A 26,320-nucleotide genomic window follows, 5' to 3' on the forward strand; every position below is an offset into this window, starting at 1 on the left:
TTTTTGAGATGGAGTCTCACTGCAACCTCTGCTTCCTGCGTTCAAGCGATTCTTCTCCCTCAGCCTCTTGAGTAACTGGGATTACAGGTGCCCACCACCATGCCCGGATAATTTTTGTATTTTTAATAGAGATGGGGTTTCACCATGTTGGCCAGGCGGGTCTCAGACTCCTGACCTCAAGTGATCCACCCGCCTTGGCCTCCCAAAATGCTGGGATTGTAAGCGTGAGCCACCATGCCCAGCTAATTATATATTTTATAAATTTTATGAATCTGAAGTTTATTATAGGGTATACTTGCAGACTTCATAATATTAGATATTAATGGTTTAAAATAAAGTGACAAGTGATTCATTCCTAAAACTGCATTTTGTTAGGAATCTTTTTATTACGTTAAAGAAATTATCAAAGTGATACATTTTATTATAAAATTAAAAAATCAAATATACATGAAGGGAAAAGTCAGCATTCTTATATTGCCTTCCCTTTGATTCTGTTTCCGAGGGTTACCGTTCTTATTCACACTTTGTTTAATATTTTAGAATTTTTCTTATGCACATATAAGAATTCATATTTCTAACTTTTAAAAATGAGATCAAACTAGACATATTGTCATACAGTGTGCATTTTTCACTTAATATTTTGTTACCGCCTTCAATTTCAGTGCAATTGGGTCTGACGTTCTTTTCAGCACCGCCATGATATTCTATAATATAGATGTTACATAATTTATTTGTATATCACTAAGTTTAAATTGATCTTAATAGACTGTTGACTTGCTAGATTTAGAAAATATTAATTTTCTTCACAAAAGCATTATATGCCCATTGTTATATAAACATATTAAATTCATGTGTGTGTGTATGTATGTATGTGTATATGTACATATTTAAAGTGTATAATGTGAAAAGTATTAGGTCTTATTTGCCTTACCTACCCTTAACCCTACCACCCTAAAGTAATCCCTGTTAATAGTCTGGTGTGTGCTCTTACACACTTAAGCATATACTGTACATGTACATTCTACAGATTCCTTTGCAATTTTTTTAACTTATATCACAGATCACTTTTATATCAATACATATAGAATGATCTGCATTATTCTTTTTACAGGCTGCAAACTGCAACATATGTATTATATGATTATATCATTATTCAGTCATTTAAGCAACTCACATTTATAGACATTAGGATTTTTCCAGTTTCTTTTCTTTGTGTACTTGTGTGAGTATCTTTGAAAGTCTTATTCCTTGAAGTGATATTCCCGGACCAGAGAGTAAGCTAATTAAAATCTGGATACATATACTCAAATTGCCCTGCAAAACAAATATACCTTTAACTACCAATATTCAGAAGCATGAATATCTAGATACATTCATTGAGCATGAATATCTAGATAGATTCATCAAGTCATTAATTATGATTTATAAAATGGGTTGAAATCCCTGTGCTCACCTGACTCCTCTTGCATCATCTTCTCATTGCTGCAAAAAGAAGCCTGGATAAAAGGCATGGGAGTGAGGGATGGCCACGTAGTGCTCAATGTCCTGTAGCTATTAGGAGCTTTGGAGTCAGACAGACTTGTCTTTGCATTCCAGCTTTGCCACTAGGCAGTTATGTAACCTTGGATAGGTTGTTTTTTCTTTTTTTTTTTTTTTTTTTGAGACGGGGAGTCTTGCTCTGCCGCCCAGCGGAGTGCAGTGCCGGACTCAGCTCACTGCAAGCTCCGCCTCCCGGTTTCACCCTATCTCCGTTCAGCCTCCCGAGTAGCTGACACAGCCCCACCTCGTCGCCCGGGCTAGTGTGTTTTGGTATTTTTTAGTAGAGTACGGGGTTTCACCGTATAGCCAGGATGTCTCGACTCTCCTGACCTCGATGACCCCCCTCTCGGCCCCCCAAAGTGCTGGATTACGAGCTTAGCCACCGCGCCCGGTCGTGGCCGGATGGTTGTTTCTTCTAGGATGGCCTAGTCATTAATCGTGAATGGGGATGACTAGTAAAGAACTCTTCCTCTAGCAGTCTAAGCACTTAATATGGCTTATGTATACTATATCTGGCTCAAACCAATTCTTTGTTTATTATCTTTATTTAAAACATATACATATATACAGACATACAGATAGATTTATAGTATTGTACTGACAGGTGACTTGCTGTCACATGTTAATGTGGTGTTCCCGAACATCAATATATAGCAAATGGCTGCATATTTTTTTATTTTTAAATCAATGCAGAATGAACACTTTTTTTTTTTTTTTTTTTTTTTTTTTTTTTGAGACGGAGTCTTGCTCTGTCGCCCGGGCTGGAGTGCAGTGGCCGGATCTCAGCTCACTGCAAACTCCGCCTCCCGAGTTTACGCCATTCTCCTGCCTCAGCCTCCGGAGTAGCTGGGACTACAGGCGCCCGCCACCTCGCCCGGCTAGTTTTTTGTATTTTAGTAGAGACGGGATTTCACCGTGTTAGCCAGGATGGTCTTGATCTCCTGACCTCGTGAGCCTCCCGTCTCGGCCTCCCAAAGTGCTGGGATTACAGGCTTGAGCCACCGTGCCCGGCCTGTTTTATCTTTAATGTGCCTCATATAATATTCTCTGGAAGTGCTACATTAATTTTTTTCCATTTAAAATAATAGTAATGAAAGAGCCGGGCGCAGTGGCTCACGCCTGTAATCCCAACACTTTCGGAGGCTGAGGCTGATGGATTGCCTGAGGTCAGGATTTCGAGACCAGCCTGGCCAACATAGTGAAACCCTGTCTCTCCTCAGAATACAAAAAATTAGCTGAGTGTGGTGGCGGGTGCCTGTAATCCCAGCTACTAGGGAGGCTGAAGCAGGGGAATTGCTTGAATCCAGGAGACGGAGGTTGCAGTGAGCCGAGATCGCACCATTGCATTACAAGAGCGAAAGTCTGTCTCAAAATAATAATAATAGTAATGAAATAAGATGAAATTAAAATAATAAAGTATCCAGAGATCTCTTTTGTTTATCATGATGATTCCAACAGTCACTATGTGTGAATGATTGCCAGATCCAGCTCCAGGACTGATCTCACCCTGGAGATTCATACTTCTAGAGCTAAATGCCTGCTTTTTTGGTCCCTTGGATATTCCACAGGCACTCCAAACACCACATGGATAAACCAGAGCTCCTCACCATTCCCCGGATCCCCCTCCTCTTCCCCAATCTAAGTTAATGTTGCTAATAATCACTCAACCAGAAACTATGACTAATTCTCCCCTTCTGCTCTGCTCCCCACCGTCAAAAGAATCACCAAGATTTTTAATTTTGCCTGACCACCTAAATATTTCCAAGTCTATCTCCTCCTCTCCATTTCTGCCATCAAGGCCTAATTTAGGGCTTTATCATCTCTCATTTGGACTTAATGTTAAAATAGTTTTGTTCTGTTTTTTCATTGGTTTCTCTACCCTTATTCTTGCTTTCCTCTAAGACATCTGCCAAGTACACTTTACTCCCCTATTTAAAGCTCTTCAGTGGCTCCTCATCACTGTTATCATAAAGCTGAAGAGGCTAGGTTTTGGAAAGCAAGCCTTCCTTGACCTAGCACCTGCATTCTTTAGTCTCATCTCATGCCTCTCCCCACCTCATATTTTTTACTCTTCAGTAACACTGAGCTGACAGAAAGCTCTGCTCAGATGTGTGTGCCACCTCTTACTCTCTTCATCCCCTTCTTTGCCTAATTCCTGTTGATCCTTTATGACAGCTCATGTGTCATTTCTTCTAAGAAGCTTTCTCTGATCTAGAGCCCCTAATCCATTCTCCTACAGCATCTCCATATGTCTTTCTCAAAGCTTAGCATGTTCTATTAACATATCTAATTAGGGATCTGTCTCCGCATATGGACTCTGAGCACCTCAAGGACAAGAATTACTTATTTTCTTCAGCTCCTAATTCACTGCCTAATATATGACAGGAGTTCAATGAATATCTCTTTAACTGAACCATTTTCTTAAAATAAATCACTATTTGGAAGTTTAATAATCTGTATTGGTACTAGCCAGCCAAACAACTTATTAATTGAGCCTCAACTATTTAAAAAATATTATACTAAGATTAATGGGGATTCCAGAAAGTGTAAGGCCCTTGATCCTCCTCTCCCCCAGATTGGGAAATAAAATATGAATATATGAAAAATTGATGAAGTTATGCAGACAAGCAGCTGCAGAGGTCCAAGAAGAAAGAGATTGCAGGAAGTAGGGGTTCCTTCTAACTTCTGCCCAGGGTGATCAAGATGAAATGGAACCATGTTGGTTGCAGGGTGGGCAGGAGCTAAAGAAGCAGAAAACAGGAATTGATGAACAACAGTGTTCACTTTCTGGTGCTTTCCTGCAATGCAGGGGGGAATGCTGGCTCAGAAATAGAATTTCAGCATGAGGGGTGTTCACAGAATGGAGAGTTTACTTAGAAGGCACCAAATAGAAAGAAAACCTGGGCCTCGTTTTTCAGGTTTTCTGGCTTCTTCCATCCTGTCACTCAATCCTGAGAGTTCCACATGATGTCTGATTCCGTAGTTCAGTCCCACTCTCCATCCCAGCTCTACCCTGGAGCAACTAATCATATTTCTTGTGAGGAAACTGCTTTACCATGAGCAATTTTTTCTGAAGTTTGAAATCAATTTAAAGCCTGATTTTATGTGGTGTCTTCAAGTGCCTTCAAATCTAGGAGGTTTAAAAAAAAAAGAGATGAACCCACAAAACAATATGGGAAGAAAAACCTTATAAGACCGTATTAAATTAATTACCAAGTGATTTATTATAAGACTTTAAATACATTAGGAATTCAGGGAAGGGAGATTTTAGCATAAAGAAGAGCAAGCTAGAAAAACTTCATGGAGATTTGGACTCGAGTTTGGCTGTGAGTAGACCTTGCAGAGGCAGAAGTAAAAGGGAAGAGCTTCGCTAGCAGTTCAGACAGTAACAGCAGTAGAGATTATAGTGACTTATTGGAGACAGTGAAGAAAACTGTGACTGGTGCATAGGAGCTATTCTATAAATAATTAATGAAGGCATTAGCCAGGACTCTGAACTTAGAAGTGACATCTTTGTTCTTCCATTTCTCATCTCTGCTTCTTATGCAGAAAAGGGAAGGGTGTTAATTAAAAGAAGAATGTTGTAGATTACACAATAGAAGAAAGAGCTAAATAATTAAACAACAATTACACCTCTGGAAGAATGGGAACCAGAGGATTCTGGAGACCTGAGCAACAGGACCTTAGCCTTTGACTGTATTTTAGTCATCAATTGTTTTGGTTTCTCTCTATGTGATGACTTCACTCTGACCAGGTTCTCCACTCAGTGGGTACATGGCTCCTGGCAGTTTCTTGCTCATATCCTAACAGCTTCCCGGTACCTCAGTTTCGAGAGTTTCAGGGAAGGCTTCTGATTGGCCCAGGGATAAGCTTGTTATTAGAAGAGCGAAAGGAATGCTGGGCGTACAAAAACTCTGTCAAATAAAAAGTGGACAACTGAATGAATGATATGATATGATATGATACCTAGCCTAAGAACAGATTACAAGAGTCTTGAAAACCAGTGTTTGATGTTTAAATTACACATGGTAGCTGTTAAAGTCTTTTGAGCAGAAAAATAACTTGATAACTTGATAGAAGTGTTTAAGAAACACAACTTGTCCAGTTATGTGTAAGATTACCTGAATGGGGAGAAGGATATAAACAAACCATCTAGAATATTTCCCCCACCCCACTGCCTGTAAATCCTAGTGTGAATTTTAATGTGAGTTTATGCTGAGGTGAAGCCATAAACATTGAGAACAGGATGGCTAGGTGGGAATACAAAGCATTTAATAGGGAAGCAACAGAGCAATTGCTCAGAGTGTGGTTTCCAAATCCACAGCAGCATCACCCCGGAATAAGCTAGAAATGTGAACACTCAGGTTCCTCCCCTAACTCACTGAATCATAAACAGTGGGAATGGGCCCGGCAATCTGTGTGTTAACAAGCTCACCAGGTGATTCTGATACATGCTGAAGTTTGATACCAACATAGCATCCTTTCAACCGATTAGGTGGATGTCCAAAAGTAATTGTGGTTTTTGCCATTAAAAGTTGACAGTATGGATTATAGAGCCATTCAAGTCTTGGCTCTGTGACTTATATTTTACATTTTATTCTTTTTTATTTTACTTTAGGGCTCTGTGACTTATGAGCTTTGTGACCCTGAGCAATTTATTTAACTTTTACGTGTCTTAGAGGTAAATTGTAGTATTAGTGCTTTCCACCTATTTATGCTAATTCTCTAATATAATTCCCTAATATAAATTACATAATGCTATAATAAGCATTATATAATTTTTTTCTGTCATTAACATTGGTAGAACTTGGTGTTTGAAGGGAATATGCAAATGAAAGATGATTCTGGCTGAAACATGCATTGGCTCTCATTGGTGACCAAAAATTGGCCACATTATTCCAAAATGAATCTCACAGATTGAAACTATTCATATAAATCACCTCCTGACCCTCATACTTTGTTCTTCATTTGATGTCATTGCTAGTTTTCTCAGAGTGGATTTACTTTGTCACTCACTAGTAAGTAACTTACTTTTTCTGACCTTCAGTTTCCTCATTACGGTTTTAATGAAGATTGGAAACAACATATATAAAGTTCTTACCATATAGTATGTGTTCAGTAAATGGTAACTATCGATTAGTGCCATGGCAAACCCTATTAATCTCCATAGGGAAGGCGCCATGTTCAAGAGGCCGAAGAAGAGACTCAGAGCTAGCAAATGAGACATGGGATTTTATCAGGGGCTCACACATAGGGGAGAGAGTCCGGTGGCGGTGGACTGGACAGGAAAACTGCAGCGGCTTGCAAACACCATGCTATTTATGTAGCATTTTCATTTAATACTCTCCCCACTAATAACCTCCACCTGGCAACTTCATTTAACCCAAAACTCAGGGCCTCAATCCCCTGTACAGCCTGGTCCATGTTCCATGGAACAGGCTGGGGACTCGGGTGTTTATCATAGCTAAAGAATAAACCTTTGGCTTGGCCACTCTGGATTCCCTAGCTCAGAACACACATTCAGGTTCATCTGCCACAGAGGGGCATTCAAAGGCTATGGGTACATTATTGCTATCAGGTGCGTTTACCCTACCATTACTCTTATCTCCATTTCATCATCTCACCTCTCTTCTTTTTAACCAGTTTCTCCCTTTGTGTGTCGGTAATCTGTGACTGTTCTCTCTTTTGCATTCTTTCTATTTGCTGAGGGCAAGGGTTGACAAACTTTTTCCTTAAAAGATAAATAATAAGTATTTTAGGCTTTGCAGCCCACAAGGTAGGTCCCTGTTTCAGCTACTTCACTTTGCCATTTTAGCGCCAAGTAGCCACAGATCAGCAGAGTGGTGTTTCAGTGATACTTTGTGGACACTGTAACTTGAATTTCATGTGATTTTCACATGTCATGAAACAGTCTCCTTTTGATTTTTGTCCATCCATTTACAAAGAGAAAAGCCATGTTGAGCTTACAAACTGCACCAAAAGAGGCTGTGGGCCAGATTTGCCCCATGAGCTGTCATGTGCCAGCCTGTCTTGGAGGGGACTGCCTCTTCCCTAGCTTCTCACCACTTCCCTATTTCTCCCTTCCCACCTACTCTTATCTTCCCTTCTTCATCACAACCCAGCCACCAATAACACTGGATCTAAAATGCAATCTAAGTGAATTTTTAAATATTTGTGTTTATTAAACAAAGCTTTATGTGTATATTATAATATAAAATCAAGTAAGTCTAAGGTTTGTCTATATACTCAAAGAAAAACTAAGTTGCTTAATTTCACATATATTTTCTATTGATGTTTTTCAATTGAAGAGTTCCCATGAAGCAAACCATAAGTGAGCCCAGTATTAACCAGTTATATCAAAATTGGATGACAGTCAACTCCAGATATTTTCTGCAATTAGTTTCTTACCAACACTGAGTTTTTCTTATGTATCGAGTGTAATGTTTTTCTTTTTGCCTGAACTAAAATAGTTAAAGAGAAGGAAATTTATTTTCATGAGCCTCGGATGGCCACAGGAGCCGATGGTGACTGGTGAGGTATGGCCCTCCTTAGTCACCCCACTCTGCTTTCAGATCTGACTCTGTATCTGTCTCCTGTTGCTGCAGGTGATGTATGTCACATGGTGTCTTGTGCATGACAGGCACAAAGTAAATCTTTATTGAATTAGCAAGTGAAACCCACTTAAAGATGCTTTTTGTAGATCATAGGCCTTTTGAGGAAAAAGATAATGTCTACCACCAAGGGGCTGCAAAGTCATATTTGGAGTTTGAAGGCAATAGGACTTTACTTTTATGGCTGAATAACTATTGTTTAGGAGAGGAAGGCAGCTAAAAAGGTAAGTTTAACTATAAAACTTACAAAGTGCCATCACACCTGAGACACATCTTCTGTCCCTCTCAGGCCTACCCTACTCTTTTAGAATAATAAGCTCATGAGTACAGCTTTTCAGGTGGTCACTAGGGATTGCTATTTTCACCATGGCTATCTCTTTTCACATTCATTTTAACATACATTCATGGGCATTATAATTTTCCTACCTGATAAAAAAGTGTGAAGAGACTCTTTTCTTTATTTTCAGTATAGAAGAGGAAAATGTGCCATCTCTTTTGAAAGGCTGTGATTCAATTGGAAAGTATATTACAAAGCACACTCAGCAGGTGTCCTAACTGAAATCCATCTTTTTGATGATGGCATTATTTTATTTGAGTGCTAAATTTTAAAATTAATTTTAACATGTCATATTAAGTGCTGATAAAATAACTTCTCTGTCACGGCATATTCTTTTAAAAAAATGAAATATCGTCTCAAAAAAAAAAGAAAAAAGAAAAAATGAAATATCAATTCTCAGGTTCAACCTTAGGTTATAGTAAAATGAATTGTTAACAGAGTTTTAAGTTTTTTCTACAGGTTAATTTTAGTCATGATATGAGAAAGTAACACATATGATAAGAGATATAATTAACTGAACTGTTGCAAAATGTGAGACCAAGAAAGGGATACTAGGAAGATATTTTCATTAATAATGTACCATTAGCATATAGTACTTAAAATTTAAAACCCATTTTATTACACTAGAGATGTCTTTTTATTAGGATGTTCCCTCAAAGGGTCAGCATATCTAAGTATTTACAACTGGGAGTTAAACCAGCATAAAACAAAAGTCAGCTGAAAAATATTCAGAAATTTGCCCTGAATACAGTTCTCAGTTTTGGCTGAATTCAAATGTAAGCCATTCTTTGATTAGCATCTTCAACTAACAGTGACCTAAACTGGCCACTTCAGGAGTTAGATATTCTCTCTCATGTTCTCAGTCAAAAAAATAAATAAATAACAAGGATTGAATATAGGAGAGGGACAAGGGTAGTATAACCTTGGGAAATGAGCAAGAAGTCAGATTTCTTGCTCATGTAATAATGACAGGTTTTGCCAGAGAAGAGGGAATGGAGTGTGAGAGAATTTTGTTATCACCGAGCAGTAAGTTTAGGTAACATCCAGTGGAGCCAGCATTGGCCTGGGAATCATAAAAGGGTAAGAATAGAAGCAGTGTCTTTTCAGTTTTTCTCATTGACCCAGAAGAATAATTTCAGGGTGACTCTATCTTCACCCTTTTTAGCCACTTAGGTTTCTCTTGGTATGTGAAACAAAGGGATATTTACTGTCTGGACCCCTCCAAAGGAAATAGAAAACCTCCCTGTCACGTGAGGCCTTTCAGTGGGTTGGGAGGATTTATTTCAAACCCAGTGGTTCTGTCTATACATCTCTCTTTAGATCATGATTACTAATCCTATCTATGGGTGCAAATTTTAGTGCAATAACTAGAACAATCAGAGAAAGAAGGTATAAAAAATGCAGATATTGTATGCACTAGCAATTCAGTCTCCTCTAATACATATTTTGGTTGTCATGTACCTCTATGGAAGCAGTTGCCACTTTGCACTAATCAGTGTATTTGTCTAAATTCCTGAAAGGGTGACACCATTAGTTATTTTTCAGTATATCTCATTACCTTACCCAAGGCCTATATTGTAATAGACTAAGAGAATTATCTGTGTAAATGTGTTAAGATATTTAATTTTATGAAATGGGAAGAGTGATGAATTTCTGAGGTAGAAGCTGGAAAGGACTTATTCTTGCAAAGGGAAGTAGAAACTTCTAGAAACTACAGGTCTTTTGAATGAGAGGGAGATTTATAGGGTCTATTTCTGATAAAGTCAGACCAGATCAAGGCAGAGGGCCTTACGCAGATGATCAGTAGAACTCTAAGGCCTGAGAAGCTCTTGGAATTATATGCAAAACATCCTTCTATGCACATAGATGCATAGCTTATATTAGATTTTAAAAGAGATGATAATCACATGCACACACACAAACAAAACCAGTGTTTTTGAAGAACTGACACAGTAAAGATGCAATGGGAGGTCTTGGAGTGGGGCTGCTATTCAACTTTATGAATGTTAACCTTAGAGATGGTGCCAATTAAATAACAGTTAATATTTAAAGTAGTTTATAGTGAAATAGGTCTCTGATATGGTGTTTATCATTATTTCTCTCCAAAATATTTCCTGTTAAAATTGTCATATAGTAATTAATGTGAAACCTCATTTAGTATTTTACTAAAAGAAGCATGTTTACAGTGGAGGGGGAGAAAGCCAATTAAAATAAGTTAAAAGCAGTTGATTTTGTGTGTAACACTCACTAATGATACCCCAAATGTACCATTTTGAAACCACTCATTCATATAGGCACTCTGATAGATAATGAGAATGCAATCATGGGGAAAAAGATCTCTACCTGTAAGGAGTCTAAAGTTCAAGAGATAACTTTCAAACTAACCATTATAATGTGACATGGTAAGTGCTAAAATGAAGGGCTGTGCAAGGTAAAATAGGAAGGAGCATGGAGAATAAGATCCTGACCTGGCTTGGGGTCTGAGGGCAGGCTTCTCAGAGGAGATGAGACTAAAATCTAACATTTGTTTAGCAAGTACTACCTCCCAAGAACAGTTCTAATGCGTTAACTTAGTTAAACCTCATATACCATTGAGACATAAAGAGACTAAGTAATTTGTCCAGTCATATTGCTGGTAGGGACAGTGCCCAGGTTTGAAGCCAAGCCATCTGGCTGCAGCTTCTGTGTGTTAGCCCCTCCGCTATGCCACCTCTGTTCTTCAGGTAACGATGGTATAAATAAACATATGATAAAATTGGTGGTGGGGTGGGGACACCGGAAATGGGGAAAGACAGAGGAGTCGTCGTCCAGCTTTTAGCTTCTAAGGTTAAATGTTTTCTAAATTCAAATTCAGATTCACTCACATTCATGAGGCTGTTTCCTTAATAGTTCTTTCTCCATTCTCTCACCATTTAGAAGAGGGGTCCTGACACTTACCTGTGGGTTATCTGAATTTCCACATATTCAGCTTGTGTTGGGTTACATTTTCACTTAACCTCATAGATATTCATTTCATTCTTTTAATCATTTATTTACTCATTTACTCACTCAATTTATTTCAAAGTTTTACTTTGTCTGTATTGGGTGGTACATATGGAAGCCTCCTCAAAAGAGATGAGAAGAAATTCAGTTCTGCAAACTAAAGTGTCAATATTCCTTGTCGTAGTTTTACCCCAAATTCTTTTCTAGTCATATAAATTTGCAAAATAAGTAAAAGTTGTAACAATAATGCTTCAAGAAAAGGGGAAAACAGTTTCAATTTCATCTTAGTGTACATGATAAAAACAATGCCTGCAGGTCCTCCACGATTTTCTAGCTACTAGTTAGGCTGACATGACAAAGAAGGCTCTTTACAAACTCGGGATCATGGTGTTTGCGTTCTGTTCTTCCCCCTGCTGTGGCTCCATGGAACCTCCACGGAACCAAGCATTTGAGGCGGCCCAGTGCTTCTTCAGGCCGCTGCTATCCATTTAGTGGGCTCCGGAGTCCCACCTGCTCTCAGGAAGTGACTTGGGTCCTGGGAGAAGTACTGCTTATTATTTGTTCCTACGTGGTCCCTGCTGACTTCATATTATAATATTGTTTAAAAGTTTTCTTTACTGGAGCAAATATCTTCCATTTGGATTATGTCATAAATTTCATCTGGAATAGTAAGACTTTCACTAGCATTTGTGTGTCACTTCTTTTTATGTCACTTGTCTGGTGGCACTGAGAATACCTCTTCACTGAAAATGGATCCATTTACAGTCAATAATAGGGTGGCTAATGTTCGTTTTTCTTGGGAAAACTGAAATGCGCACCTTTTATCCTATTATACTAATCCTCCAGCTCCAGATTATCTGATTGTGTAGCTTCTCATTTTCTCTTGTATCTTACCACTATTATTAATAAGAATTCTGTTGCTAATAGCTTTGGAAAATAATATGTGTGCTTTCGGCCACTACCAGTATTTTTATGGTTTGCCTGATTTAGCTGGACTTTGATTTTCGTTTCAAATGCTGCTTTGTTGCGGATCAAATGTGAGGAGCCCTAATGTCCCTCTAGACTTATTTTCAATGTCCTAAATTTTGCTAGAAGAGAATGGGGTTAATACTTGAACTAGGTATAACTAACATTTAACACCTTTAAGTGTATAATCTGTAGTCTATATTCTTTATGTGTGATATACCTATAGATATGTGTATGTGTATATATCTAGACACATATCTATAATACCCATATATTTACAAATATATATAAACAGAGAAGAAGACTTTTTTAAAATGTAGGATAATAGTTTTGTAAATATCTGTGCACATTTTATGGTGGAATTTCTTTTCCTAAACTATATTTTATTTTTTAACACACAAAAGTCATATTTTAGAAAAAATTTTATCAATATACTTTATCAAGTTCCCAGCCCATCATTGTTTTTATAGCCTTTTGCACATGCTTTCTATTTTGAAAGTAATCTTCAAATTTATTTTGTCAAACAGAATACTATAAGGAATGTTTATAGAATACTGTAAATATTTATTTATGAACTTAAAAACATCTATAATTATTTATTGTTTTAACGAATACATTTTAGGTTTTGGTATAAAATCTTACTTTGTTCTGGCCTGAACCTAACTATTTCTAGGATCCATGAGATTTCATTCATTTGGTTTTTTAGTCAGTGTTTTGAGTACCTGCTTTGTATGAGATTATGCTGGGTTCTGAGATACTATGGCAAATAAGCTGGATATAGTCTTTGGCCTCATGGAAATCATTTTACGTTTGTGATGACTGTGTCTAAGGAACTTCAAATATTCTTTAGGTTTTTTCCTAACAGCAGGTCTTCTTTTGCCCAGGGCAAATACGTAGGATATATTCTAGGGAATTTCCTACAGATGTTCCATACTTCTTCCAAAAATAACAAAGTCATAAATTTCTTGACATGGAAAAAGTGGATAAAACAATGCCTGCAGGTCCTCCATGATTTTCTAGCTACTAGTCAGGCTTACTTTTTTTATTTTTTTATTTTTATTTTTTCTTTGAGACAGAGTCTCTCTCTGTCACTCAGGCTGGAGTGCAATGGCATGATCTCAGCTCACTGCAACCTCTGCCCCCTGGGTTCAGGCGATTCCCTTGCCTCAGCCTCCCAAGTAGCTGAGACTACAGGTGCACGCCACCACGCCTGGCTAATTTTTGTATCATTAGTAGAGACGGGGTTTCATCATGTTGGCCAGGCTGGTCTCAAACTCCTGACCTCAGGTGATCCACCCACCTCGGCCTCCAAAAATGCTGGGATTACAGGCGTGAACCACCATGCCTAGTCAAAAAAGTGGAGTTTTTTTTTTTGTTTTTTGTTTTTTGTCACCAATGTTTTATGCAATAGCAACTTTTTGGTTGACTTCTGAGACCCAAATCTAGATTTTTTGGTGCTTAGAGAGTGATTTTTAACCACAAGAATTTTTTTTGTTTTGTTTTGTTTTTTGAGACAGTCTCGCTCTGTTGCCCAGGCTGGATGGAGTGCAGTAGCATGATCTTGGCTCACTGCCAGCTCCGCCTCCTGGGTTCACAACATTCTCCTGCCTCAACCTCCCAAGTAGCTGGGATTACAGGCGTCCGCCACCTCGCCCAGCTAATTTTTTGTATTTTTAGTAGAGACAGGGTTTCACCGTGTTAACCAGGATAGTCTCGATCTCCTGACCTCATGATCCACCCGCCTCGGCCTCCCAACCACAAGGGTTTTTATCTAAAGCTCATGAACCCCTCAGACAGGAGTCTCAAACTCTAGTGTGCAAAACGCTCACTTGGAACACTTGCTCAAAAGTAGTATTTCTGGGCTTCGTCCCATAGAGATACTGATTCATTAATTCTGGAGAAGATCCAGAAATTTGCATTTTTAATGCTACAGAAGATCCTAAACCGTACTGCCCTGTGAAAGCCAAAGATGGACTTCAGGTGGTTCTGTTTAGCCTTCACACTGTGACTACATGAATTGTATTCAATGAGAAGGTCTAGGAAGCTTTAGAAGACTTTCCTTAGTTTCTTAAAGGGGTCTGCAAAAATACCATGATAATGCTAGTAGAAGCAGTGGTTTACAAGTGGAAGAAGGTACCGGTAAAATCATCTACACAACCAGCAGCAAGAACCCACAGCGAAAGGTCTAACAATGAAAGGAAAATCTATAAAGCAGATACAAATACTCAAATTGTAGAGGAATCCAGAGCAGTGTCCCCACACAGCTGTTTTGAGAATATCTCAGAAGTGAGCAGATATGTGTTGATAGACTGGTGTTCATTGGTCAAAAAGGTTTGAGAAACACTAAGTTTAGAAAGTTATTACTTTATTATGGAAGTAAATAGAGACTTTAATATGCTAATTAGCTTTGTGAATTACTTTATGAAGAATTTAGTATGTGGTATTTCCCAAGTTTTTTTGATCATAGAACCCTTTTCATATAATCTAAAATGAAAGCAATTTCAGAAATGCCCTTTAACAGAGGGACAAATAATAGTCCCTGAGTGTAGCATAGAAATAAATAACTCATTATAACTGTATCATGAAGAAAAATTTATATTGTTTTAAATACAGTAAATAATAAAGCAGAATATTTTATACTGCATTTTAGAAAAATCCTTATTAAAATTATATATAAAGAAAAAATCCTCAACTATCTACTTATTATGTGGACTTACTCATCTAGTTGATGGTAAATTAAGTAAAGACTTTCTCTAAAATGAAAATTTAATTTTATCTTTATAATATTTTGGGGATTTAGGAGAAATGCGTATTTCCTAAGAATCATAGAGCTCATCTTATAGCCAAACAATAGTTATGATCTCAGATATTTTACAGCAATGGTTGGCAGCATGCCAGACAGAGTTGCCTGTGTATAAACATGTATGTTCAAAACTTTGAAGCACGACAGTTCCATAGTGATTTAAATAAATAAATAAAGGCCAGGTTGACTTAGTAGGGGAAGGAGACTCCTAGATTGATTGTATCCAAATAAAGTTTTCAGAAGGGCGCGGTGGCTCACGCCTGTAATCGCAGCACTTTGAGAGGCGGAGGAGGGCCAGCCTGGGCAACATGGTGAAATCCCATCTCTACTACAAACACAAAAATTAGCGGGGCATGGTGGCGGGCGCCTGTAATCCCAGCTACTCAGGAGGCTGAGGCAGGAGAATCGTTTGAACCTGGGAGGTAAAAGTTTCAGTGAGCCGAGATGGAGCCACTTTTTTTTCTTTTCCTTTTTTTCTGGAGACAGGGTCCCACTCTGTGGCCTGGGTTGGAATGCAGTGGCGCAATCTCGGCTCACTGCAGCTCCACTTCCCGGGCTCAGGTGATCCTCCCACCTCAGCCTCCTGAGTAGTTGGAATTATACAGGCTTGCGCCACTACGCCCAGATAATTTTTGTTTGTTTGTTTGTTTGTTTTGGTATTTTTTGTAGAGATGAGGTTTGCCATGTTGCCTAGGCTGGCAGATAACGTTTTCTGGAGAGGTGACTTAAAGGGGAGGAACAAACAAATAATATTGAAAAGTGCAGAAAGGAGATTAATTTAGCAGAGGAGAAGGTCAAAGGAATTTCTGCTGGAAGAAACTCTTTCCTAATTTTGTTAAAAATGAAGAGTTTAAGGGACAGAGAAACATGTGCTTAGGTAGATAGAAATCATGAGTTAAGGTGTGATGATTAGGACACTAGTCCTATGTGATACTGTGAGGTAAAATAAGTCAAATAAGTTTGGGAAATGCTACTTCGTCCTTTGTGTTTAATTTTGCTTTAATTGGCCTTTCACAAAATGAATTTATCACAGAATTATTTTCCCCATAAATTAAGAACCCGTACAATACCCCTTGGGAGAACACTGAGCTGATAGTAATAGGAAATAAGGGCTACTAATTAACGGACCGCTACCATAATCATTGGTTCTTTGGGACAAAAAAATGATTACATTTAGGTCATATATTTTATTCTGTCCTCTTACATTATTTAGTTATAAAGATTCACTGAATTGAAAGAAGATTTACCTTTCACTATTGTTATATTCCTGGAATACAAGATTCTTCTAAATCCGGGTCATGAAAGTAAGACCTCTTCATGTAGAATTCTCAGACCTTGCATAATTGTCAGCAAGTAGCAAGCACTCTCATATAATTTTGACTCTTAAAGATTCTTCTTCGGGTGCTTCTTTGCTTACTTTATAAACATTCACAAGTCTTCCAATTTGGAATTGAGCCAGATAAAGACTTCTTAAATATGCTTAATTTCTAGTGAAGCTATTGAGCGGCCTTTCCTAATAAAGAATTAGGAAGGATTCTTAAAGCCTTTGAAAATTTAGTTTATAAACATTTTAGGTCCAAAAGGAAATTTAAGGTTTAGAAGGTTAAACTATCCACCCATCTACATGAGAAAAGCTTAAGATAAGTCAAATAGACCAAATGGTACCAACTAAATAAAACATAATATATTTATTCTCTTTTCGTTTTGGGGCATAATATTTCTGGCAAAGCCTTACTTGTATATTCTGCCTATACATACTTGTATTCTCTAGTATGCCTATAGAAGAACAGTAGATGTGAGTTAGATTTTCATGTATATTGGGCTAATGTCAACTTAGAGATGAAACAGAGTTTTTGTATTTACTTGCAGATTTTTTAAAACCTTTTTACTGTTTCAGAACAGAACTAAATTTTACAGTCTAAGTTGGTAGACAGCTCTTTCTCATATTACTGGCAAAGAGACCGTGACATTTTTGGTCCTCAGTGAAAGACTGTTATAGGACTACAAGTTTGATGCTAACATTTTAAAGTTTCACTGAAGTGAAGTGGATTAGCCATAAAATTGTTAGAGTTCTGGAATCTTCCTTCTACATCCATGTGATGAAGGTAATCTATTTTTCCCCATGGAATTGCCAGACCCTATACAGTTTTTGAATAGCACTTGTATTTTGTCTCCAAAGGCATTTTGTGCTAAGTTTGTAGGTTTACAAATTTTCCAATTTATAATTAAGCTTCAAGCTATTTCTTAAATATGTTTTAAGAAAAAGCATTAATAAAGAAAGGATTCTTTTAAATCCTTTAAAACTTGGTCAAAAAGACCATTTAGTGATGTAATCTAAAATGAAAGCAACAAATTGGAGTTAAGAACATGAAATAAGCGAATTATTCTCCATACTCTTAGAGTATAAAGGGATTTTACTATCATGTTAAAATGATAGTATGACTTTACTAGTAGCATGATTATAAGAAGGCAAAAAAAAAAAAAAACCCTTTAAGTTGTATTATTCTTATGCAAATAATAGATATCACAATTATTTAGACAGAAGTTATTTTTAAACATGACTTTATGAATTATGTAGTCTAGATTCAATAGCTACCTTAATCTGCTTTTGTTTAATGATAGGAGCAACACTTATAAGGTCTTAAAGAGTGTGTCTTTAATACAGTGTTTTGAAAAATGTTTATTTTAATTTCAGACTTACAAAAAGGTTGCCAGGATAATACAAAGAATTCCTTTACATTCAAATTTCCCAGATGTTAGTATCTGACCACATTTCGACTTTTGCTTCCTCTCTCTCTCCTTCTTTGAAAAATTTTATTTTTTCTTGGACTGAAAATAGTCTGCAGACACTCTTATGTATTTCAGTGTGTATTTCCTAAAAACAAAGACATTCTCTTGCAAAACCACAATACAGCTATATAAATTGGGAAGTTTAAGTCATATAGTAATAGCATTGGATAGTAGACTTCAGTCAGATTTCACCAAATTATCCCAAGAATGTCTTTTATATCAAAATAAAATGCTGATTATGTATTAATTTCAGTTTTACTTAATGTCTATTTAGACTCCTTTAGACTAGGTCATTTCCTGGCTTTTGTACTTCCTCACATGGCACTTTTGAAAAGTGCAGACCAGTTATTTTGTAGACTGTCCCTCAATTTGGTTTTGCGTAATATTTCCTTGTCATTAGGTTTAAGTTATATGCCAGACTAAAAAAAAAAAAAAAAGTAGAATTGCATAAGATGTGATTTTACAAGAAATCAAATTTCTATTTATAACTCTGAGAATCAATCTAATTATTTAATTGCTATATTTGCCTCAAACAGAATATTCACCTCCAGCTTCCCTGAAGAAAAGATACTCCTAGGAGATTTTATATGTATTTCTTAATGAACTAACTTGGTTTAATTATGGAGGAACTTGTTAGTTTTTAGATGGTTTATGGAATCACACAGATCGTTCTAATATTTACTAAGAAGATAAATAAAAGGTATGACAGTCTTGATCTTTTCTTTTCACAGTTACTCCTGAATGCCCACAGAAAGGAAGAAACTTCTCTCTCCCTTTAGACAAAGTCGAATTCTTATCACAGCTCATAAAATCCTTTATGAAACTGGAAAAGGGTGTTCAAGAATTGTTTGAAGAAATACTTTTATCACTCAAGATAACCAGAAATACTTCAGGTAATATCCTCTTTTGTTTAAATTTGTAAATCTATAATTTCTCTGTGTTTTTGCTTCCTGCTGCTTTGAATGAAAACAATTACTTGAAAAAAAAAACACATGAAAGAATTCTTAATAAGCATTCAGTATAATGCACACCATGCATTATATATAAAAATGCACACATTTTTATCCTTCGTGCTTGGCAAGTTTCTTAATTCTAACTGACAAAACATCATACCTCACTTCTGGATGATTTTTAGCTAAAATTAGATCAATTTTTCTTTTCAAAGAAACACAACTAGCGTTTGGAAAGAATAAGCAGACTGGGTGGTCTAGTATCTTTTCTTTTGCTCCTAGCACCCAGATGATCTTGAGCAGAACATTTAGTCTTCTTAGACATGAATTTTCTCATCTTCAAAATAATGATATAGGGCTACATTAATTTTCTCTTTGTTTTCTTTCAGTATTAGATGCTTCAGATTTCAATATATTATAATGTTATGTAGGGTTGTGAGAATTAAATGACAGTGAAAATAAAATACCTAAGGGAATGTCTAGTACATCATAAATGATCAATAAATGTGAGTTGTTAAAATAGTAATTATAATTATGGAATATGTTGTTTTAGTCTTAACAAAATCCCTTTGAAAGAAGCCATGCCATGTGTATGGAATAATATTAACATTAAAGGTAAAATTCAAAGGCATAATGGTTGAGGTGTATTCTCTGTTATCATATCTATATTTATAAAAATTTTCATTTTCCTCAGAATGAAATATACAAAGTTCTCCTTTACATGATGCCATATGCCATTCTAAGGAGTGTAAATATATATATTTGCTGCATCTCCAAAAAAAAGTGAAGGAAGCAAGTGATTAACAATTAGTCTGAAAAATTTAATACCCAAAACCGATCTCTTGGTAAAATTATTTTCACTCAACATGTTTACTCTTGTATTCCTTTACTTACTTTGCCCATGTAAATAATGTCAGAAAAGTTATAGGGTTGGAAATTTTGTTTTACATTAAGCATAGTTTACTGGCCTTCTTTGTTTCGGGTGAAATTTAGGTAACACTGTTATATTATAAAATAACAGGCCGGGCGCGGTGGCTCAAGCCTGTAATCCCAGCACTTTGGGAGGCCGAGACGGGCAGATCACGAGGTCAGGAGATCGAGACCATCCTGGCTAACATGGTGAAACCCCGTCTCTACTAAAAAATACAAAAAACTAGCCGGGCGAGGTGGCGGGCGCCTGTAGTCCCAGCTACTCGGGAGGCTGAGGCAGGAGAAGGGCGTAAACCCGGGAGGCGGAGCTTGCAGTGAGCTGAGATCCGGCCACTGCACTCCAGCCAGGGCGACAGAGTGAGACTCCGTCTAAATAAATAAATAAATAAGTAACATAGATTAGTTTTTCAAAGTTGGAGATAATTTGAAGAAACAAATAAAGATGGATCTATAGATTTATGAAGCCCAACCCCCCCCCCCCCTCCAAAAAAAAACCAAGGGGTAAAATAATAAAATACAATGTCAGAAAATATGAGCATTAATTAAAATAGAGAATGAAAAAGTAGATTTCATTAGGAGAGAATGTGACCCTTAAAACATCTTTTAGATAGAGTTTGACTGTGAGGTCAAACAGAGATCTGAATAGAGAAATATGATATCCTCATTATTGATTGACATATTGGTTCCTGGAACAGTTGACATTGGAGTTGGTACTCATCCACTATGCCTGGCTAAGATTTATCATCTGTCATCTATATCTCTAACAGATCTTTCCTGAGGTATGGATCAAGAAACAGAATGAACTTCAAAACATCTAGGCTTCTACCCATTTTGAATCATCTCGTATTAGTCCTAGATTAGACCCTTGGGAATTAAGTCAGTTTTGTGAACTTTATTCTTCTTAAAGTCAGCATAAATTCAAAATTAGAATTGTGTTAGGAGGTATTATAAAGATATAACACTGAAATGGCCAAGAATTGAAGCACAGATTTAGCATGCTGATTTTAGAGAAAAGAAGAACAATTTTGAAAACGGTGATTCAACTCCATTAGATTAATACCAGGCAATGTGGAGACTTGCAAATGCTGGATGTTTGAGAGCAATGGTTACCATTCTTGAATAAAGTCAACAGAGCAAATATGTAATTTGTCACAATATACTGTTGTAAATATGTCATCTTATAAGCAGTAAGGCAGATAAAAGCAACTTCAATATCGTGTTAATAATAGTGGACTATGTGAACACATTTGTGGATTATCAAACACAGGATGTAGAAGGAATTTCAAGGGGCAAGTATAAGAAGTGTCTAAGTACTAGAACGTCTCTTTGTGATATATGTAGTCTTCTTTGTTGAAATTCATATTTTTTTGGTCACAAAGCCAAGATTGATTTAATCTGACACAGCTTTATGTGAATGGATTCCTGAGAAGAATGATCTTGAGGGAAATTGTCAAGAAAAATCTTAAATGTTTTATTCAGTGTATCCAAGTTAATCAATTCTTATCAAAAGCATTGGTTTCTTAAATCAGGAAGGAAAAGACTCCTTGAAATGGATGATTAAGGAAGCCAACTATATCTTAACTATTGGGTATTTCCCAATAGTTTTGCTTAGAAATCTTATGAGGAAGAGAATAGAGGGGAAAAAAGAGCGGAAGTCATTTGGTTTCCTGTGTGTTTATTTTGATTGGAACATATTTTGCTAATAAAGATCTTGGAAAGAGTTGCCTATGATGTCTATGTAACCCAAACATATGAACGGATGAAAAGTGAGTTTTTTGTTTTCATTGTGCAGACTTAAAAAAAATGTCCAGACACTTAACATCACATAGAGAAAATATAAAATGATTAACCACATATTTTACTTTTACTTTAATGTTTACTATTATATTGTAGACTTAGCCAAATTGGCTGTTCTCTCAGTAATTTGATTGTAGACAAGAGATTTTGTAGAGATACAATAAATATTTTCTGAGAAAGAAAAGATATTTTGTCATTATTTGCTTTTGTTTGGTCATGATTTGATGGTTTTCTATTTTGTCACTTCAAAACTGATAGGACATTATTTGACTGCTGTAGTGCCTTACTGTATTAGGTGATGATATCTTATGGAGTGGCCGTGGATTTGATTTATGGCGCATTTCTAATGCTTCTGTGGAATAAAGTTGTTCTTTGGGCAATTCCTCAATTTTTCCAAAGGTGGCATCTGAGATTTATCTAAACCAGGAGGTTTCTTGGCCCTCATTTTTCTTTAGCCCCAGCAATGACAAAGAGCAATGGCTGCTTCAATTGGATGTAAGAAGAACACTTAGGGTTTGTCTCAGAAGAATCAAAGATTTCAGATCTTCTGAAAGATTGTTTGTACTCTTAGGGGGTCTTAAGAGGGGTCAAATGGCTTCTAAGAGTTCCTTAGCTAGATGGTTAAGGGATTGTATTAGGGAGGCGTATGTAGTTAAGGTAAAGAGGCTCCTAGGGTTTGTAAAGCTCATTACACTAGGACTTTAGCTGTTTCTTGGGCAGAGAGGTCGAAGGCTTCCACATTGGAAATTTGCAAGGTGGCCACCTGGGTTTCTCTTCATACTTTTTCATGGTATTATCTCTTGGATGTAGTCTCTTCTACAGATTCAGCTTTTGGTGGGAGGTTGCTTGTGAGCCAGAAAAAGAACAGTGAAGAAAAGAAAGACTTGTAGTTCCCACTTAGAGCTGCCAACAAGTCAAGTTGCTTTGTAGTGCACACAATGGGAACCTATGAAGACCAATTTGGGTGTGAAAGTGGATGTCACAGGGAAGTACTGCCAATCTCTACTCTCTGTGAAAGAAAGCGGCAGTGTAGAAACTAACCAGAAGTATAAAATGAACCACAGAGAACTCTGTAGGGGAAGCTGTTGAGCAGCTGGCATTCTTGTGACCCTCTGCACTCTTCTGAGGTTCTTAATCTAGGCATGCTTTTAAAGAAACCAGTATTGACTGCATGCAAATAACTATATTTTACAGTGATGAGCCGAAAGTGGGCTACCTTCTCTAGACAATGATAATAAGTGTATAGATTTTAAATACATTTTTAAAATATATTAAACAATTCATCAAATGTTTAGAGTTCATAGAGTTTTACATTGCCAAATTTCAGAATTGACCATTTTGAATTCCAAACAAATGTAAAAATGCCACAATTTGTTAAATCCAGAAGATATCATGTTAGTGTAGATCCCATGTTAGTAATCCTACCTAAAGATGATAACTTTTGCTTCCCTGTACAGAATTAAGTTTTTTTTAAACCATTTTAATTTGGGGCAGGGGGATTATATTTTAAAGGCTATCATAATTGCTTGATAATTCATTTTCTATATCTTACTATAGAATTGCTCACCAGCAAGAGAAGTCTGGAAAGTTTCTTTTTTTCCTTAGTCATCTTGAATATAGGCAGATGGTTTGTATAAACATCTGAGCACATTACTTTGAGTGAATAAACATAATGTATTTGGAAGTGAAATGATAAAAACAAGATAATTAACTTTTTCTGTAAGTCTTAAACTCTAGCTACACAATAGCAGACAGTTACTTCCAGAAACAGATCTGCAAAGCTTATATTTCAATCTAGTACTATTTTTCCAGAGTAGATACCTTTTAAATGAGCTATCTATAGAAAAGTAAAGTGATATTAAGAATCCAACTGTTGTCCCTTCTTGTCATTAACAACTTGATCTTTATTATTTTTTCTTTTTTAAAAAACTGAGAACTTTTGAATGGGATGAAAGAGTAACTACTTCATATATATCTCCATGTTAAAAATAACTCAAAATCTTATCATACTATGTAAATGTACTCTTTTATAACAATTTAGAAAATGTAGAAACACCTCGTTAGTTCTACTAGAGGAATAGTTTTCCATTGGTGCATAATTTAACCAGTTATTCATTGATGGACAGTTAGGATTTTTTTCTCTCTTCATTTGCTACCACAAAACATGATATGGCAAATTTCCTTAACTATTTCTTATATGTACACAACTATATCTGGATGGTAAATTTCAAAAGTAGAATTGCTAAATAAATAGGCATGATCATAAAGAGGATGAAAAGATAAGCCATGAACTAAGAAAAAACTATTTGCAAAACACATATATGATAAAGAACTTGTATCCAAAGTATACAAAGAACTCTTAAAATTCAACAAGAAAACAAACAACCCAATTTAATAATTCATAAAAGATCTGAACAGACACCTCACCAAAGAGGATATACGGATGGCAAATAAGCATATGAAAAGATGCTCAACATCATGTCATTAGGAAAATGCAAATTAAAACAAGATGACACTACACACCTATTAGAATGGCTAAAATCCAAAACACGTACAACAACAAATTCTGGCAAGGATGCAGAACAACTCTCATTCATTGCTGTTAGGAATGCAAAATGGTACAGGCTCTTTGGAAGACAATTTGGCAGTATCTTACAAAGCTAAACATAGTTTTACCGTACAATCCAGCAATTGCACTCGTAGGGATTTATCCAAATGAGTTGAAAACTTACGTCCATATAAAAACCTGCACAGGAATGTTTATAGCAGCTTTATTCCTAACTGCCAAAACTTGGAAGCAGCTAAAATGTTCTTCATTAGGTGAATGTATAAACAAACTGTGGTACATCAATACAATGAAATACTATTCATCGATAAAAAGAAATGAGATGTTAAGCCATGAAAAGACATGGAGGAACCTTAAAAGCATATCACTAAGCAAAAGAAGCCAATGTGAAAAGACTACATACTGTATGATTCCAACTATATCACATTATGAAAAAGGCAAAACTATAAAGACAGTAAGCAGATTAGTAGGTACCAGGGTGAGGGTATGGGGAGGAGGGATGGATAAATGGTGCAAAGGGGATTTTTAAAGCATGGAAACTATTCTGTGTGACAGAGTAATGGGGGGTACATGACATTATACATTTGGCAAAACCCATAGAATTGCGCAACACAAAGAGTGAACTATAATGTAAACTGTAGACTTAGTTAATAATATTTTTACATTTGTTCATCAGCTGTCACAAATATACCATATACTGCAAGATGTTAACAGTAGAGGAAACTGAGGGCAGGGAGGAAGTATATGAGAACTTTCTGTACTTTCTGCTCAATTTTTTTGTAAACTGAAAACTTCGCTAAAAAATAAACTATTAATTTTCAGAAAGTGGACATTTTGAGAAAGATTGGCAAATCAGCTTGTCATATCTACTTTGACAGTTGATGGTATTTTTGTTGTGCAGACTTACTTTATGGGTTCTGCATTTTGTGTCCTGAAAGGTCTTCTCTATGTGGATCTTTTAAAAAAAATTCCATATTTTCTTTTAATGGGCTTATAGTTTCATTTTTCTTTATTTAAAATATTTTGACTAATCGGATTTTATTTCATTTAGAAGTGATCCTTATTTGTAACACCTTCTTTTTGAAAATACATCATAAAATGCAAGCCATAAAAAAGCATTTTAAGTTAAATGGTATAACACTGTTTGAGTCTAAAACCTTCTCTATGTTGTGATGTGTCTTGAGAAATGGAACAGGATTCTTAAACTGCAGTCCATGGGCCCATTGGATTAATTAATGAGATTTACAAGAGGGCCTGGGAATCCCCAGTAGTGTGTTTGTGTGTGTATGTGTGTGTGTGTGTGTGTGTGTGATGCACATGTGCCTGCCATACAGTCATATTATGCATTTTTGTATGCAGTGGTTCTGTCACTTTAATCATGTTCTAAGAGTGTTCACGAATCCAAAGATGATTAAGAAATACCAGAGTTGATGAAAACTTTTCCTCAGAATATATAAACTCTGATAAAATTTCCCAAAATAATGATGTTATTGCCAACCAAATGGAATTTTTACCTTTAATATACTTTATGCACAAGATGGTTGAAATTAACATCAGAACAAAACGCTTTTATTTCATCAATTGTGCTCCTTAGAAATCAATGACAAGTTCATAGAACCACATTTAGGAAAAGAAAACATGCATCTACTAGATGACTCTATTGGTCAAAGTCCCTACTGATAAAGTCAGTTAGATTTTGAAATTTGCTTTGCCCAGGCATAAAGAAATTGATTCTTGGTAAATCGTGGGGAAAAAAAGAAAAGTTAGATCATAACACAGAATTCATCATCATATACCATGTCTAAGCCAAAAAAAAGGGTAAACATTAAATTATTCATATTGAATCAAATTATCATTAATCTAATCTTAATGCAAAAGTAGAAAGATTTATTTTTGGAGTAGTTATTTATTACATTTTATAGATCAAATTTTTTTCCCCATGGAAAAGAGTTTCTTAATTGTAAAAAAAGAGTTTCTTAATTGTTAAAACAAAAGTTGTGGAAATATTTCCATTTTTGGAGCTAGGGATTTTTTTTTTTTTTTTTTTTT

General features: G+C 36.2%; 1 protein-coding gene across 1 annotated transcript in view; it reads left to right on the forward strand.

Annotated features, from left to right (window-relative positions):
* The window catches only part of KIAA0825 (KIAA0825 ortholog), a 244,310-nt gene that overhangs the window by 109,318 nt on the left and 108,672 nt on the right, over positions 1 to 26,320 (forward strand). Inside the window, exon 11 of the mRNA XM_017880119.1 lies at positions 18,760 to 18,921. Within this exon, the coding sequence (XP_017735608.1) occupies positions 18,760 to 18,921 (162 nt within the window). The remainder of the gene's footprint in view (positions 1 to 18,759; positions 18,922 to 26,320) is intronic.

This window comes from Rhinopithecus bieti, unplaced genomic scaffold, assembly GCF_001698545.2.
Source record: "Rhinopithecus bieti isolate Rb0 unplaced genomic scaffold, ASM169854v2 scaffold_12189, whole genome shotgun sequence".
Lineage (NCBI taxonomy): Eukaryota > Metazoa > Chordata > Mammalia > Primates > Cercopithecidae > Rhinopithecus > Rhinopithecus bieti.